The sequence below is a fragment of the Rhea americana genome, unplaced genomic scaffold (assembly GCF_003343005.1).
Source record: "Rhea americana isolate MKP2758 unplaced genomic scaffold, rheAme1 scaffold_24, whole genome shotgun sequence".
Lineage (NCBI taxonomy): Eukaryota > Metazoa > Chordata > Aves > Rheiformes > Rheidae > Rhea > Rhea americana.
The window spans coordinates 5,647,776-5,666,489 of record NW_028186357.1 but is presented as its reverse complement, the minus strand read 5'-3'; the positions used below and the strand labels follow the sequence as shown (position 1 = coordinate 5,666,489).

Sequence of the window (18,714 nt, the reverse complement as noted above, 5' to 3'; positions counted from 1 at the left end):
AAGTGTGAAAAAAACATATATGTGTGTGTGTGCGTGTGTGTGTGTGTGTGCGCGCATGTGTGCATATACTTTAAATGTTTTTCTTGGCATGGAATTATAACTGGAGCATTTTAAATAGCAAATATCAACAATTTTTATAGAAAGGGGATAATAGAACTACTTGAGATTGTTATTATTTTTATGAAATGATATAGTTAATGAAATGGTRAATATAAAATTATTGAAAGATATCCTTTGGCATGGTTGAAATATTTTCTCAATAGGATTTTCTTTTACTTTTTATTATAAATTATGATTTATAGAAGCTAAACAAAAAAACTTAAGATGTTTTGCCCAGGCTGAGTACAAAGGTCTCAGGTTTATCAAAACAAATCATTTGGTAGTTAAGGACTTTGCCCCATGGAAAATTTTAGTTCTGCAGATTCAGACTACTCTCATGTGAAATTCTGTTTCAGAAACCTCCTAATTATATTTCAGACACATAATTGCCTTTCTTACTTGAAAAATAATATATGATTTATAGGCCTGAACTATTGCATTCTATTCCTGATGCACAAGTTAGACTACACAGCTTGGGTCCAAGCTCCTTTCTAACAATAATGTCTCAGGTGTATGCTGAGGTGTAATGTCTCAGGTCTGTGTGCTGGAAAACAAGGAAGAAATAGGATCCGGCTGTGTGGCRATAAGAGAACGCTATGCCACTTTACCTTTGTCACTATTGGAGCAGAGAGGCAGGCCTGAAAAAGGAAAAGACGAATTCTAGCTTCCAATCCATTAATATGCAAAATGTGGTATTCAGCGAGTGCAAATGCTTTTCCTGGAGGAAGTAGATGTGCCTTAGATGATATCTGTGAGGCCCTGAAATCATTCGTTTTTATAAGGGGCAGAGGAAATGCAGTTCCTTATTTATTATACTCAAGTTCCTTCGTCCTTAGTCCTTAGACAATTGCCCTGATTGAAACTGCTTTGGATCAGAAGCTATGTTAGACCATTCTTTGTAGGAAAAGTAATCAATTTTCTTATTTACATATCTGACAGAATTCTAAGATATAATGTCATCCTGAGAAGTAATAGCCTGTGTCTAAGGACTCAAAAAGACAAACCCTTTCTGCTAATGATAGAGTGATAAGCAACATCAGGTGGGTATCAGTGCTATAAATCTTTAGAATATTCTCAAAATACAGAAGACTGGTAGAATTTCAAGTTAATTATAGCATTACCAAGGGACCCCAATACATTCCAGTAATGCTAAAAAGTTCTGTCTTGCTAGGCATTGAATCCAATTTCCATTATATGATTTTCTATTGCAGTTGAAGCAATATATTCAGCTCTTCTACTGTACCAACTTCCAGTCTTAGTAAGCTTTTCCATGGTACAATACTGTTRTTTCCATCTACTCTGAGACCACCGGTGAAAATATTCTCTCTATATATATCTTTCATGTCTGGTAGCTTTCTGTTATTGACTGTTTTCTGTTATTCCCTGTTCTGTTACTCCTTGATGTTGAATATCAACAGAGTACTATTTGAAACAAGTTCTCTGGTACAGAAGGATGTTATGTTATTCTCTGAAGTGAAGATTTCATTAATATAGATGGGAGAGCAACATTTTTCCTCCCTCTATCCTTTGTATGCCACTTCCTTCACTGACATCTTACTCTGCTGTCTTTCCCATCTTTCTTCCTGCATGTAGACCACTTCTTTTTCTAGACTCCCTTCTAATCAGAGCCACAGAACAGGTGAAGACTAAGTGCAGTACCTCTGCAAACATACTTTTTAGCCCTATCTGGATGATTTACTCCTTCTTAAAATTGATATGTACTTTCCACCACTTACGTAGGCTGAAGAGATGAATTCTTCTTGGTGCACACAGCTGCTTTAGCTGAAACTGAGTGTCAGAAAAATAGAATCAACTCTTCAAAGTGTAACTCAGCTACCATCTTCCTCCGCTCTTTGACCATTCTGTCTATTCTGTCCATCTGAAACCTTATTGACTCCTCTCCTGTATTCAGGATGCAGGGCTCCAGACAGACAGAATCTCTCTCTTCTCCGTCCTAAGCTCGATGTGATCCATCACGTCTTCATTCAGCTGGACAGGCCAACATGATGAATGAACCAGCAAGGAGGGGGCCATCTGGTAAGCCAATTGTCCTCTTTCAGGCATCTTTTCGCTCTTCTTCAGCTCTGCTGTGTTCCCCACCACGTCTGTACATTTTACAGCTTTGTAGCTGGGAAAATGTTTCTCCTGGAGCATTTCTGTTCCAAATGCTATTTAACTTTTCAGTCTTGTTTTAATCTCTCTCTGTTATGGTGACTTTTTTCCAACCTCACAAATACATCTTACTGCAGAAGACTTGTAAATGCAGATTGGAAAATAAGACTTATTTCCACAGCATCATATCCTTGTAGAGAAAGCCTTATTTTTATCATGTGAATCAATCACAATTACATAGTTATTTCAGGAAATTTATGTAAACATGACCCAACTCAAAGCAACACAAAATGTGAAGGATGAAATACAGGATAATGATGTATATATGCAGCATGCCATCATGCCTACATGGCAAAAGAGACTTTAACTTTATTTATTCATAATTTATTAGTTCTGCTGCTAGCAACATAATGTTGACAAGGTGTCAATTATGTTTCATTTTATAAATCAAGCTAATTAAGAAGCAGATGCAATCTGAGTGGAAAAGATCTGAGGTCAGTGTTGTGTACCATATGTATGACAGTGCTTACTCATGATGAGGAGATAGATTGGACAGCTGTGAATTTCTGTGCTATAGGAGTTTTATTGTGCCCAGATAGTGTAACATCTTTATCTCTTTTCTTCTCGTTTATCTCATTAATTTCTCAATAAAAGTGCAGAAAAGCGAGTAACACTGAGATTACTTTAAAATAGTAAGGAAGGGATAAGAGGTCATGAAAACAAAACAAAAAATAATAATTTGGTCAGTAAATTATCATAAAAAGATAACATAGAGGAAAGAAGTGATAGAGATAAGAACAAATTACATTTTTAATATGACTTAATTTCAGAAAAGTACTGAGGAAAAATTAAATCAGGGTCTCAACACTGAACTGCTCAACAAACAGAAGAGACTTCTTGACCTTGTTCTTACTGAGTATTTAAGTTCTGTATTAAATATTATTAGGACAATAGTAAGACCCACAGTATCATCTTTCTGAAATTTGTCTTTTCTTCCCCAGAAACACTGTTCCAATAGCCCTTTACCTTTCAAAGCCTCCCTAAATGCTTTAAAAACATGTCATTGAAGCCCAACAGCAACCATGACATTTATGTGGGAGGACTTCAAAAGTATGTAATAGTAGTAGTTGCCTCCATTCCTATCTTTGTCTACTTATCTTTTAAAATGGCCAGGGTTGTAGTCAAACATAGCAGCAAAAGCACATCTATTTTTCAAAACATTTTTGCATACAAAAACTGAAATTAAATTTCAGTTTTTGAATTAAATTAAATGATAGAAGCTATGTGGACAGCAGTAACTTGCTCTTTCTTCTCACAAGTTTAAAATGTTTTGGTTATGTATGCCGATTAGTAAGCTAGGTATTATTTGATCACATTAAAAATTGTTCTAATGTACATTTTGCTTTAATCCTAGCAGAATGAGCTAAATTCTAATCATAGGTGGAGAGATCAGCTTTCATGAGTTAATAGATCTTAAAGCAGCAGGAGTTAGAGGAGAAGTCTGCATAATTTGCTCATCACTATCATTTGTCGTATTTGCTAGACTTGCTAGGTTCTCTGAATGATGTAGTATTTCTTCTGCCACCTGACAGTTTGCATTGGAAATATTAGGTGATTATAAAACAGAAATATCTTTCCCACCAAAAAAGATCACAGGATGTGTTGAACAGGAGATTTAAAATTTCTAAAATGYGTTGCATCATTTAGAACTCAGACTGTAGGAGAAAAAAAATAAAACTATTTCCCTGCCACCTTTTCATGCCATATGTTGTTAAGAACATATATATGAGAAAAATGTCTCTTGCTTTCTGGGCGAGGTGCTTTTTTGTTTTGTTTTTATAAGCAAGTGCGCATAAGAACATTTGGAGATAATAGTCCAGATTTTTAAGTAACTATGTTCTCAATAAATGTTGTTTCAAGACTACCCCCAGAGTACAATTTCTGGTTTCATACTTGGAACTAATTTCTAAAGGTTTTCTGCAAGAAATAATTCCTGTGCTGGAAGTGTTCATGGACAACACACTGACTATGTTTGGTTTCTTGTAATTTGGATTAATTCACTGAGTAGGAGGAATAATGTCCTAGAGCTGAAGGTTCTGCCCATCCTCCATCTGGTCATATTACCTGACAGGCATGTATGGTATCTTAGTATGTCTTTCTCAGTGAGTTTTCTCAGTGAGTGAGTTTTCACCTCACCGTTAGGTTTGTCTTTGTTCTGAACATTGGGATTGTCTCTCTCAAGTAGCTAATTGATAATTATGGCATAAGATCATTTTTCTCCCTTGTTTTGTGTCTTGTAAACTTACTGGTTGTTCTGGTAATGGAATGTTTCTTTGTTTTATCATGGTCTGAATGAAGGCAGTTGGGGGGAATAACAATTAATTTTATTATTCTCCCTAATTGTGCCTCTTCCTTTAGTCAGTTAATGAGAAACTAGGTAGTATTCCCATAGTGAAATTACAGTTGTAGTAAAGATTAAAAAAATACCCCACTCTTCTACTAGAGGAAAAATCTTAAAAGGGTTAAAAAAGAAAAACGAAATGGGAATCATCACTTATTAGCTATAAAAAAAATTCTTCTCCTATTTGGTAAAATTCACCCTTTATCAGTGTGGGATGTAATAAATCCACCACAGACTAGGTCTAGCATATACTGACAATATGCACCTGGTTCATTCCTTAAGATAGGAAGCATTCATTTTTCACACTTAGCCTAAAGGCTTGTCTACGTAAACTATTGCACAACTAACATGATAGTGTGAATTAAAAAGACAAAGATCATGTTCCAATTTGCATCCTGTTTTGAGCCAATTACACAACTGGGGTGCAGAAAGGAAGTAGTTATTATTAGAATGGCAATAATTCTTCATAATAGGTGACCATTATGTCGAATAGTGTGAACTCTGTATCTTTATATTCTCCTGAAACTGTATGGTGTGGTCAAATGTATTCCATACTATCACACCATTTCAGTTCCTCCTTATTCTTTTCAAGGAGTTTCAGTCATTCAAGAAACGGCTGGATTTCTCTGGCAAGAGGAAATACAGCAGTGGTAGCCTGCTGCAGCTAGTCTCAAGTGTCTATTACCCTATGCTTTTTTTTTTTTTTTTTTTTTTTTTTTTTTTTTTTTTTTTTTTTACAGCTTATGATGTTTTCCCATCAACCTTTGATTTTGTAACTTGTATGGGTGGCCTTGTCACATTGAGTCACATTGTTGTCTTCATTTAATTCTATCTAATTAGGAATGTATTCCATTTGGCAAAAATCCAGTAATTATTTACACATTTATATAATTATTAGTATTTAATATTTGTATAATAAAGGTGGCTAGAAGATATTCCATTCAGGGGCCTGAAATTAGGTGAGTACATGACATTCCTCAATGGAAAAATCTTACAGATTGAGTCAAATGCAAACAAATATGTTGACCTGTCTAGAGTCTGGGGACAAAGGTTAGGTAAAAGGACATGATGTGGGTACTTGGTAGTAAGTGCTGGTTACAGAGGGAGTGAAGATGGGCCCCTGTCTGCAGTGAGATAATAAGCCACCTTCTAAACAGAACAACTTGAAGAAAAGGACCAGATGTCTGCCTGACAGTGTTAAAGAGGGAGAACTAGTGGAGCTCCTTGGAAAGTAACATAGATGCTCACTCAGATCAGTGTGAATCAGCTGAACTGTAGTAGCTATCTGCCCATGTTAAGGTAGCAAAGTCAGATTACTCCAGCTTGACCAGAACTTCTTTGTGGGCTCAGGTAAGTCAGCTTCAATTTTGCTGTAGGCTAAGGGCTGTATACATTCCCATAAAGTTACTGTTACATTACAGTAATTTTTTGTGCATCTCATTCTGTAAAAGAGATAAGTCAGGAATAGTCTTATATGTAGAATTTTGAATGGAGTTCGGTGTTGCAGTCATAAAGCTCAGAAGGAGCATCAATAACCACTGAATGTCAAAAGATTCTGTAGTACGTTGGACCATCTTGAACATGAACGCTCACTTTTTTCTTATTTTCTTTTTAGCATAAAATAAATGTCCTAGCATTCCTTTCATAAAAAACTCATCAAACTTCTTGGGTTTCTCTGTGTTTTCTTACAAAGCTTGTATTCAGTCTAACCTAAAATACAAGCTAAAATCAAGGATACAGGAAGCCATAAGAAATAAGATTAAATGTTTCATGTAGCCCTTTTGAACTTGCCACTCCTTAAACTCACTTAACTCTGTCATGTATCTTTCTATAACATTTTAATCCACTATACATKGCCCTTCTGTAAATCATACAGTGTTCTCCCTAAAAAAAGATTTAGCATTGTGATCTAAGAGCACTCTACAAGAGTGATGGTTTTATGGTTAAGGAACTGTTCAGAGTAGTTTTCTATGGATTGGTTACAGGTTTCCTGTACGATTTTGGACAAATCATCAGGAATCGCTGTGCCTGTCATTGTGCCATGCGTACATGGCAGACATTCTTTGAAAATGCTCATCTGATACTCACATATGACATTGATGGCACCTATTAGCAGCTCCCTATGGATCACTAAAGACTGTGATTTTAGAGAGTGCATTAGGGTGTCTCTTTGGGTTGTTTTGAAACTCCCAGTTAGAAAATATGCAGAAGTGCTTCTGCAGCTCAGTCAAGGAAATGGCACAGACCAGTTTAATGACAGCCTGTAGCTGAAGCATTGTTGTATCTTTGATACAGGCTGTAATACTAAACATAGAGAAAGGAAGTTGGGACTGGATTCTGTATGTCTTCTGTATAATCCTACAACACGATTTATCAGTCCTACAACATTACTACTTATGTTTTTGTACTATCATTTTCTATTTTTAAATGAGAATAGTAATTTCTTAYAACAAATCAACTTTCTCATATTTTGTGCTTGTCTTCTGCTAACATACAAGACCAAAAGAAATATCTGTTAAAAAAAATTGTGGAGTTGTATGGCACTCCATCTAGCAGGAGCATTTACTTCAATTTTTTTATGAAGAATGTAGCTTTTTCTAGAGTCAAATAATCCTTCTTGATCTTTTTTGTCATCTTTTTCCCAATAAGGAAAATTATGTCTTGCTGAGAGTACCTATTGTTTCTCTGCTCTCCTTTTTCACTATTACAGTTTTCTCCCATGATTATGTTTCTTTTTTTTGTATTAAGATGTACTCTCCTTTGCCACTACAGTTGTCTAGTCTCTTGTAATACTGTTACTTGATCATACTTTTATTGCAGCTTTTGTCTACACGCTTCATTTGTGCTATACCAGACTTTTCATCCATGGATTAAAAGATAACAGGGAACAATTTCATTATGATATGCAAGTTGCTCCCTTGGTATAGAGATGGATTCCATACTGATATCTTATAAGTCCTCGGCTTGATATGAAGAGAATGAATAAATGAAAAAGATGTCTTCTGTTTTGTTGCATATATTTTAATTCTGACTGCCAMGTATTTTATTATTTGCAAAGCTCTGGCACATCTTTTGAGCCAGTGCTATAAATTAATTTGCAAATCTATAGTATTTACCAATATTAGCATTGATTTTGAAAAATCCCTACAGCTGTGAGGCATAATTCAAATGCTGCTATCTTTCCCTAGCTGCTGCTGCTTTCCAAGTGAAACATGTTTTGTGAAACAAAGCAGAGCGTTTATGCAAAGTTAGAGTCCTTCAGTATATACCAGTCTTGAAATTTAAAGGCATATGCATGCATGTTCTTGTACACCTGATTTCATTCTCAGTAATCCACCTGTATGCAAGCTGGGGATTTCTGGCTTTGTCAAGTTATCTGTATATAATGTTTATATGGTATGCATAAACGTTGCAGAGACTACCTGGAATGTTTCATTTGAAAATGGAACACAATATATTCTCCTCTGCATACAGGAGATTGTTTTTTTTCACTGACTGAAATCCTTTCTCTGGATGCATTTTGCTGTATCCTGCATATCAAATGACCATTACTCTTCACCGTAGGAGATGTCCTAATGCAGAGGTGTGCAGATAATAACGTATTATGTGTGTACGTTGGATGTAAAATGGATATAAATTGCTACTATTAATGGTCTGATGATAACAAATTGTTATTGTTATATGTAATCTGCATATGAGAATGTCTTTAAAAAATCATTATTAGATTGCCTGTGTGCCTAGGGGCAATCTTATACCGTAGCACTTCAGTCTTTCAAATCATTAAAAAAAAGCTAATATAACTCTCGATGACATTTACAAAAATATGTAACAGCACTTTTCTGTAGTTCTGTCACACAAATTATTCTCAGTGAAGTGGAGTTTTGTGTATGTAAGAACTGCATGATCTGGCACTTTTTAAAAGCAAAGCCACAGTTTTTAAAAAAATCACACCAGCTCAAGAAAATGTTAAGTCTTTTTTTTTTTTTTTTTTTTTTTTTAAGTGTCTCACCCAATTTAAGACACATTTAACTTTTAATGTTCTTTGGCAGAAAGAACGCACTTTTAATTTCTTACAGCATTTTGTTATGCCAGAATGATAAACTCCTGAAAATCAGCTTTTGTAATGAAAGTTCTGACAAGACCTTTATTATACCAGTACAAATAGGCAGCACTCTGATAAATGCTGGTCAGTGTTTTCCAGTCAAGTGGTTGCTTTCCGCCACTGTATTTCAGACTGGACGTTATAAAAAGTAATAGCATAATGGAACTACACTGGCATGACCTGAATTTGGCTCTCTAGCTAACAGAACTCCAGTACGGTTGATACGTTTGAATCTAGACTTATTTTTAAAGGATTGTTTTATGTTCTACTGGTAAAATCATTCTAATTTTTTCTTAGGTGCAGGTATGTGTTCCATACAATATTGGCACAGGGAAAAATAATGATCATGGCATTGAGAAGTAAATGTTCTTTGTGTGAAACTTACTTAAATGCCAATATCACATCACATTTTAAAACCAGAAATGTTCATGTTAAACTTTTATTTTTCTTACTTTGGAGTTCACTGTTAAAATGGTAGAAAGCAAGATTCATTTCAAACATCTGTGATTGTCTTCATTTTCATAAAGACCTTGAACTTCTCCAGAACCTAGAAGCAAACCAGTAAGTGAGAAATGAAAGATATGGGTGAAGTGAAGAAGCTGAAGAACACAGGATGGAATCCTTGGAACTCTCCAGTCACCTGTAAAAAAGTATTATAAATTTCATTGAACCTGCCTAAGATTTAGCTTTACACATAACAGAACCTCAAATCAATGTAATATGTAGAAGTATAAATCTAATGGGGTCTGAAGGCTTAGATACCTGTCTTTCACTAACTTTACCTTCTGGAACTGCACGTGTAAGTGTTCAGTAAGAGTAACAGAAAGAATCCATCAACTCTAAAGGGGAATGCAGAAGGAAAAGCCTTGGGACATTTTTCACTTTTTTATTTATCTTTAAAGCATCTTGCTGGAATTTGGTAATATGGTCCTGGAAAGGTCTTGATTCAAATGCAAACTAGCCATTATTTTGTCAAAGCATTATAAAACAGTATTACTCTCTGAAACTTTTTGGTTAAGTTAACAAGATAATAAAATTAACTAGACTATGTAGATTTCAAAAATGATCCATCAATCTATGCAAATTGCTGTGTTAATAATATATTTTTAATGCTGAGCACATTTGACAGCCATTTCGTCTCTCTTTCTAAACTAGAACTTGGCAATCTGCATTAGTTCTTAGACTTTAGAGATGTAACATTCAGTGCACATGCCATGTAGTGATGTGATCCGGATAAAGTAAAGCATGTCAAAGCAATGTGATTATTAGTAAACAAGTGGCTGGCCTGTTGCTACAGCAGAGAAAAACGAGAGGCAAAAGCCAGTGCTGATTTAACACATTTTTCGTTTTCACTGGCCTGATTTTTTTTTCATGTTATGGGATTGTCAATTATAACTGGTACCTGGGGACTCAGAGGAGATAAATGGGTATAAAATAGAGTGGGTGAGATGAAAATCAGAGATGTTAGGGTGTATTTCAGTGAGAACTGTGGTAACTGTGTAGCATAAACAGAACTGGAGCCCAAAGTTTCATTTTTCACCTGTCATTAGCAACTATAAATTAAAAAGAGAGATTTTACATCCTTATTATTTCTCTACCCTGTTAATATTAAAAATGGTGTTATTTCAGAGTTAATCTTTGCTTCTACATGATAATTTCATTAGCAGGGAATTTCTATCCTTCCTTCAATGGGTTGTTAAAAAACCCATAAAATACAACAGTTGGTGCTAGACTGCAAGTGACCATATAGATACATTTGATTATAGCATTGCTGGACTAAAGGTCAAAGGAAAGTTTGAGAATACTTAAGAGACAATTATCTAAAGTTCAGACTTTTCCAAAGGAGTAGAACTAGAAATTATACAGACAATTATCAAAAGTTCACGTTTTGAAAGGAAAAAGGTAGGAAGAAATGCCTATTCTATTACATTGCTTGTTATTTGCCTGTTTTTTTAATTACTTCAAGAATTTATTTACTACAAGTTCTGCATCAGAGTAGTATTAACATGATTATTTCTCTTTTTCAAGGTGTTTTAATGTATGAAAGTGGTAAGAAGATACCTTAAAATATTATGGTGATCATGACTTGAAATTCTCAGCTGCACTTTTTATTTCTGTTCAGGAATACATGTCCTGAAAAGATGTTTACTTCTTTTATCCAAAAGTTGATTCAACAGTTAAATTCTGGCATAAGCTAGTAGTATTTAGGTCAATGGGTAAAGAGAAAAAAATCAGAGATATAAAATATGTGAAATTTTCCAATATAACTCCCCATCAGTATATATTCTCCCATGTAATACTTTTTTTTGTGTGCTCTTATTGGTATTTTAAAAGATTCCAGAAAGTCTAGGTCTTTAGAAAAATAAAAATCCTTTAGGAATTTGGTCRTGAGTCATAGGCATGTTTTGTGAATTGCTTTATAGTAATGGCTGTATTATATATAATTATGACACATGACTTAACTGTGGTGCAAATGAGACAGTTTGATCAGCCAGGTGAATTTTTATGGCACAAAWTTTTTTTTATTTTGAACTGGGGTCTGCTATCAAATTGATAGCAGCCATTCATTCTCTTTTTCTAAGGCACATCACAAATTTTTAACATTTATGAAAAGCAGGTCAGTTTGAAATACCTGTTAATGCTTCAGTGCCTGTATAGCCTGGTTATAAATCAGACAAAATATACTATAAAAATAACATCTTTTATTTTCAGATTACTTTATGAGCCATCTACTAGAATAAGGCATTTATGCCGTTACCATAATGATTAGGCAAAGGCTCTTTTTCCTTGAATACTGTTGTTTACTAGAAGTTGTTTTGTTTATTTTGAGATCCTCTGTCCTTAAGAAAGATCCTCAAGTAAGTATATGTAACATATTATACATGACATAGTTGTATGTATCATATATACATACAGGTGTTCTCATGAAAATGTATGTGGTGTGTATCTATTCATCCACATTGAAAATACTGAGTTTAATCAGGAAACAAAATTTTTATACTAATGAACAAATAGATCATCTGTTCACCTGCTGATATGATTGGCAAATGCATAACATACAAACTCAGAATCATTCCCTTTTAAACAGGTATATGCTCTCTTAAAGAAGTGTTGCAGACTAATACAGAAACAAAAGCACCTTCTTAGATAAMCAAATTTTTCAAAGCCTTTTAAATGGCATTCTTCCAGAAGCAACAAACATGCATGTCTCAGAGTACTCTAGTGTACTCTGAGACATGCAGATCAGTTTTGCAGTACTGGGCCAGTCCTGTAAATTGCATGTTCCTTTACAAAGGTGAACATTGAGGAGGGTGTGCTTTGAGTTGCCCCTGCTGTTTACGTTAGATGAGAAAGCAGGCTGTGAATATTCTATTCTACTCCATTTGTCAGAATCAAAATTTAAAAAAATTCACAGCCAACAGTCGTGTTTATAGAGGAATCTCACATGTGGGACTAGGAGTAGTGAATGGTTGGGGGTGTATTGCTGAAATATTCTCAGCATTTTTCTAGGGCATTTGCAATTGATTGCTAAATATATAGCTAGCATTTCTTTAAGCGCAATACATTCTGCTGTCGTAGATTGCATTCAAACATTTGTGATAATAATTACTTGATTATTTCAAGTTTTTTTGTGAAAATATATGCCACTTACGAACTCAGAAAAGAAATTAATGGACTGTACTTTTTGTTTATAAGAATACAGGCAGTATTTTAGTAAGGATATTCTTTCTGCACTTCTATTTTTGCCAAAGATCTCTTAGTATTACAGAGAATCTGTTTTTTACACTAAATTATGTACACAAAACACCCTTTAGATAATGGCTTCAGAAAATAGTAGCTCTAATAAACATAATAAACATGTATCTCTGTGGTTCCAGGATTTCCAGCCGTAAAGTTTCCAATTAAAATTCTTTCTTTCTTTCTTTCTTTCTTCACATAAATAACATATCCAGCACAGATGATAATTTCTGCCAGAAAGTCCTTCATACCATTAATGATTTGATCTTTCTGAGAGCATTATAAAAGGGATAGAAAAAAAAAGACAGAAAAAGAGCTATGTAGGTATAAGGTTACACGGCAGGGAAGTCCACTGATCTGAAAATGTTAAAGAGATCGTCAGGGAATTAAAGAATTGCAGTGATGTGCACAGAGAAAATGACATTTGAATGTAAACTGACTGCTTCTGTTTTTATATTTGTTCTGTCATTTTATTGTCAAACTTAAAATTGCAGCATACATGTCTGTACAAAGTGGAAGATGACTCCTGCCTGTTATTTTCATGTCCAAAGGTTGATGTCAACGCCATTAAGGTCACTTATGTCCACCAAATACTATATTTAAAGTACTACCTTTACTTTCTCTTAAAATACTTCATCCAAGAATCTTGTGAGATTGGGGATCTTGAGTACAGTTGGGAATCTCCAGGAAATCCTTGGCCCTGTGTTAAACACATCCTCAGTTGTGGTTACTCAAGCCACTTTTGTCTAGAAATCACACTGAACACCTTGTTAAGACCTGCTGCATTATCATTATTTGTTCCAGCTGCAAGGGAGATATTCCCATAACAGTGTTTGGCAAATCTGCTTGTAGACAGAACAGGTAGAAACAGACTGAAGAGAAAAAAAAGTGTAAATTGAATCGAGATTTGGGGAAACAACAAGTTGTAGTTTGATCTTACTTTATTACGGTAGTTCCATTAAGAACTGGAATAAATAGGAGTGCTTCACAGTGTTGTCCACTAATTGCTCGTAAGTTTTTAACTTCTATCCTTTTTGGCTGAAGTACTTTGAGATAAAGATCAACTCCATCTTCTAAATTTTGGGGKTTTTTTTGTAAAACTTTATGAAAAAAGATTGAACTATTGGAGAAAATGAACAAAAACAACTTCAAAACACAAAGAAAAATTTAAGACATGAGTCTTCATAAACTATGGCAAACAATGTGAATTAGTAGAATGAAATGTTATGCCAGAATGATTCTCTAACAGACCTAGCTCACAGTGTGATCCACAAGTCTGTTGTGGTGTCCTGGTCATCTTTTCTGTGTATCGACTACAAACTTAAGAAACTCAATCACCCGCTTATCTAAATGACTGATTTGATTTTATGTTTTAAAAAAGTCCTGGAGCCGTCGTTACACTGATTTAAAACTTCGTGATGAGTTAAGGCAATTGTTAAGATCACTTGTCTCACACCTTTCCTTAAGCTTGCAGGACAGAATGCAGCTCCTGGTTGATCCCACATGTTCAGTATGTCGTAAGTGAAATGGTATTTAATAAGTCTCTGGCTGGACTCTGGTTCTCGATGAACTTCATCAATCCCTTCTCCTCATAAAAGGAATAAGAATTCAGGGAGGCTCATTTTGATATTGTGACTACTAGGAATGTCAGAGGACTCCCTGGGTATACCTGAGTGCCCTGATGTAAAGACTCAGTGTCTCTCTTTGCCCATAGCAGTTAACCGCAGAACTTGATTGACAGAGAGGGGTTCTTTTCTTTCTCCTGTAATTTTCCTTGTTTTGCTAAAAGTAACATGCATGAATAAATAACTTGAACAGCGCTATAGTGAAAACCAGCAGGTTAATTGGAAAGATGAAGGGAAACTGATCTGCCCCTTCCCTGCTGAGCACCTGCTGCCAAGTTAATTCACACAGCAGCACTGGAGGTTGTTCCTGGAGACGATTCCTGCTATTTTGTGAGGTCCAGACGCTTTAAGGAGAGTGTCCACAGAGAGGAAAAAGCCAATCAGATAGATTGTTACTGTTATTCAGCCGCTATGATTTACAAGTTTAGGAGCCCACTAAAGAGTCAGATAGGGAGTCATTTTTCTTCACTTGGGAGTTACACCTTCAGCAACATCAAGGGATATTTCTTTTAAGCGATGGCAAAAAAAGAGAAGGAATTTATCGCAAAAGTGAACAGTGTCCATCCACTGGCAAACCAATTGTCATTTAATTTTGCTTTTCCTGTTGGCAACTTCTGATTGCCAGTTTCTTCCTGGGCACAACGAATTGAACCTTAGTCTAACACAACAGTTTTTAACAAAACAAACCTCTGTAAAACAAAGTTTATTCTCTTTTCTTTTCTGCTTGTCTGTGGCTCTTTTTAGATGATATGAATGCTAAAAGACAGTTTAGTTTCTATTACACTTAAATAGTTCAGATAAATATTGCCCCAGATATCTTGATTTGCTTGTCTTTTTCTCCTCTATTTTGAGCTGGAATTGATAGCCATTACCAAGTAGCTTCTAACTTTCAGAGTAGCTTCACTGATTAGCAGAAATAAATCTTTTATCTTTTCCAAGCCACCTCCTTCCTCTTGTTTTCTTCTGCCCTCTTCTTTTTGTGTCTTCATTCCGTTCTTTCTTTTTTTATTTTGTTTTAGTTTAGACTCTGATTCTGGTTTATTAGATTTTTTTTTTTAAACACGCAGAATAGCAGTGTTCAGGTCTCAGAGAGATAGAAGCGATCTGAAGCTGCCACCACCCACAGCAGTTTCTTTTTTCCATTCCTTCCTAAAGCAAGTGCTGTACCTTTCCTGCATGTCTGTAAAGGGCAGAGATGCCAGGGCTCAGCATATCAATCCTGCCTTCCAGTTTGGACGGAGAAGGACTGTAGCAGGGTAACAGGAAAGAACTGTGTGTATTAGGATAGATCTAGGCCACARGAAGCCATTGAATGATACAACATTAAGATCTGGAGCTCCAAGTAAGTGACTACAAACGTGACACTGTCCTCAATGGGACTTGTCTCAAAGACACAGAAAACTGGAAATTGAGCCCCATATAATTTCCCCCCTTTGAAAACTTAAAGCAAAGGATTATACATACAACTTATGCTTAGATATTTTTAACTGTCATTAAGAATGTAGAATTTTGCATGAGAAGTAGGTAAACGGACAGATTTTGTGTGTGTGTGTTTGAAATTGGAGGAAGTGGGGCAATGTTGAGAAGGAAAGAGAAGCTCTCAGAGAAAAATCTACTTTTACACCTACAATAGATGTGATAGCCTCTCTTATTTTAGTAAAGCTGTACACACTTAAGTTCAGGAAAACCTAGCAACAATATTACTTTAGTAATGGAATATTTGCCCTTGTTCCTTCTAGATCAGCAAGAGAGCAAGCAAGACACTGAAAGTGAGTTTATTTGCTACATGTGTATTTAAACCTCTGACAGATTTAACCAGCAAGAAAGAGTGCAGTTTTTGCTTCATTCTAAAGTTGTGCTCATTGTCGACTTAACACACACTTGCTTTTTCCACTGCATCGCAGTGGCACAGATAATACCGAGTATAATCCAGGAGTTTGATCCTATTTTAAGCTGTCAGAATTCTTAGGAGCATATACCTGAAATTTATCTTTAATAAACACATATGCTTCCTTTAATTTTAAAAAGGGCATGAGAATGGACTAGACTATTTATTTAACTCCAGGGTGCCATCAGTTTTGATGCGGCTGTTTCTAACTTAGATAGAAACTCTGGATTCCTAGAAGGAAGAATCCTTTCTGTTCTGCAAAGGTATTTATGAAGTAATGATATTAATATTGCTTTATAAAGTAATTGATTTTTAGGTGAAGAACATCTTTACAGTATTAGCTTCCATATGTTTCCCCTCTTTCCTTCTACATCTTTCTCTGTTTTTGTACTTCATAGATTGCAAGCTGCTTGAAGCATACATTGTCGTTTTTTATGCTGGGGTAGTGATATGCTGCACAAACGCCATGAGCTGCCAGAAATACTCCTGGCAGTTATAGACAGCTGGTACAAATTAAATATCTCTTAAACTATTTCTTGTTTTCAAGCAAGTACCTGACCGGTACTAAGATCAAAGGAGATAGATACAAAGCTTTCCTACAGTCACTATACGTATATGCACACACATGTTGTCATGTACTTCAGCTACATGTTTTTCAGTTTCATCTCGGGATAGAGTCTTTTCTTTGTTGGATGTGTCATATGAACATTGCCTATCTTTGAATGCTTTCTCTCCCTGCCTGCCACATAACTCCCAGTAACTTCCTTCCTTCCATGAAATGTCACTTAGTGATTGCATTAGTCCATTTCATAACATAAAATACCAGGAGACTTGCTTTTGTTCATGGTATTTCAGGAGCATTTACTTTGGTAATAGGTAAGAAGAGAGGTTAATGAAAGGAGCTACAATCTGACCCTCCTACTCCCAAATATGATGCACAACTTTCATTTTTCGGTTGTCATTACATTCTTCAGGAGCACATACATGTTCCTATTCTGCCTGCCTGTGAGAATCATTTTTCACTTGTAATGTTATTTATGATGAAGGAACACAAGAAAACAAACCAGTAGAAAACAACATGCACTCTTAGTATATAACTCGTAATATTGAATTGATCTTTTTAATTCCATTTTTATTCCATAGAATAAAGCATTTAAAAACTGTATGTTTGTGGATGTAAATAATTGGAGTGTCTTTCATGTTTGACATGCTCTCTTACTATGGTTTATTCCTGAGTATTCTGGCACATTCAAGATCATTGATATTTGAAAAGAATATATTGTTAARTGGTACCTAAAGGCACTAGACAATTTCAGACATTCAATCAGGAATTTGATTCACAAGTTATTTGTATATTAAATGGCTGACTTAGTTCATACGACTGTGCAGAATAGAATTTATATAATTACTGTAAAGCAAATCAACTCTACTCTTACCAGCAATTGCTTGTAATGATCAATTGCAATCAATAGTATTTAAAATATCACAGATACCATGTTGTACTTAAGTATTCAAGGAGTTATATTTTAATCAATTTAATGGGGAATTGAGAACTTAGTAACTACGAGAGGTTTAACTGTGTATGAGAAAGAGGAGAACAAAAAGGCTTTCAACATGCCTGGGTGTATTGCTAAAGTATCTAGTTCAGTCTGCAAAAGTAAGAATATCCTGGACACACTTACTCCGTCTGTCTCATAGGAAGCACATTCTGTTTTGTTTTGGTTTATTTTCATCAAGTTATTACAGCCTACTAAATGTTGAGATCATTGAAAATTATGCCTACAACTTTTAATATACTCAGCCTTTATTTTACTCATTAATGAAAAAGAAGAATCTTTTATTGCAGAGTGGAATATTGCACAATTTGTGCTTATAATACATGGAACATTTGCTTTAATTGATGAACATGCTTTATTAAATTTGGGTTACTCTAACAATTAATTTCTCTTGTTGTATTGGCTGAATTTTTATGACTCCGTAATTTGAAAAAATCAGYGATGAATCACGATGGGAAGAGATTGACAGCTATAGGGATGTATGCAGGAAACAGAGTAAGGGGGTTGCTATTCTGTTATCATATTGCATGACACAAGAAAATGCTTATGTTACACTCATTCACTGGGACATGGGCAGCCAGAGTGAAAGCAGAAGAATTTCTCCATCGTGTGCTGCCAGGCTAATGAGTATAATACAGTGTGCTTCTGTTTGTTTAGAGGTTTTCTGAACTTACTAAGAAAAAACTGTATTTTAGCAGTTATTTTAAGTAATAAAACAATTCAGCTTTTCTCTTTTCCAGATAATACTCTCAGCATTTTAGCAAAGCATAGTGGATTCAGCCGGCAGAAGCAAGAAGTATATCTACTGCCCATCATAATAAGTGATAGCGGAAATCCTCCCATGAGCAGCACTAGCACCCTCACTATTCGAGTCTGTGGTTGCAGCAGTGATGGTATTGTCCAGTCGTGTAATGCTGAAGCATACGTACTTCCCATTGGGCTCAGTATGGGAGCCCTAATCGCAATATTAGCATGCATCATTTTGCTACTAGGTATGTATTCATTTCACAGCCTGCAGCTCAAAGTATTTCTGATTGATAAATGGCTATAAGTAAGCAAAGAAGTCACATAGAAGGAAATACAATCTCGAAAATTATTATCAGTTTGGATATATGTAATATTCATTGGTACCAAAAGACATCAGGACTGGGTCCCTCTTGTACTAAGAACTGGAAAAAAAAAAAAAAAAAAAA

General features: G+C 35.2%; 1 protein-coding gene across 3 annotated transcripts in view; it reads left to right on the top strand.

The window, feature by feature from the left end:
* Positions 1-18,714, top strand: part of CDH8 (cadherin 8) — a 129,685-nt gene that overhangs the window by 109,453 nt on the left and 1,518 nt on the right. For all 3 annotated transcript variants that reach the window (XM_085306496.1, XM_085306494.1, XM_085306495.1), the window contains one exon: positions 18,262-18,513. In XM_085306496.1, coding sequence (XP_085162622.1) covers positions 18,262-18,513 — 252 coding nt within the window. The remainder of the gene's footprint in view (positions 1-18,261; positions 18,514-18,714) is intronic.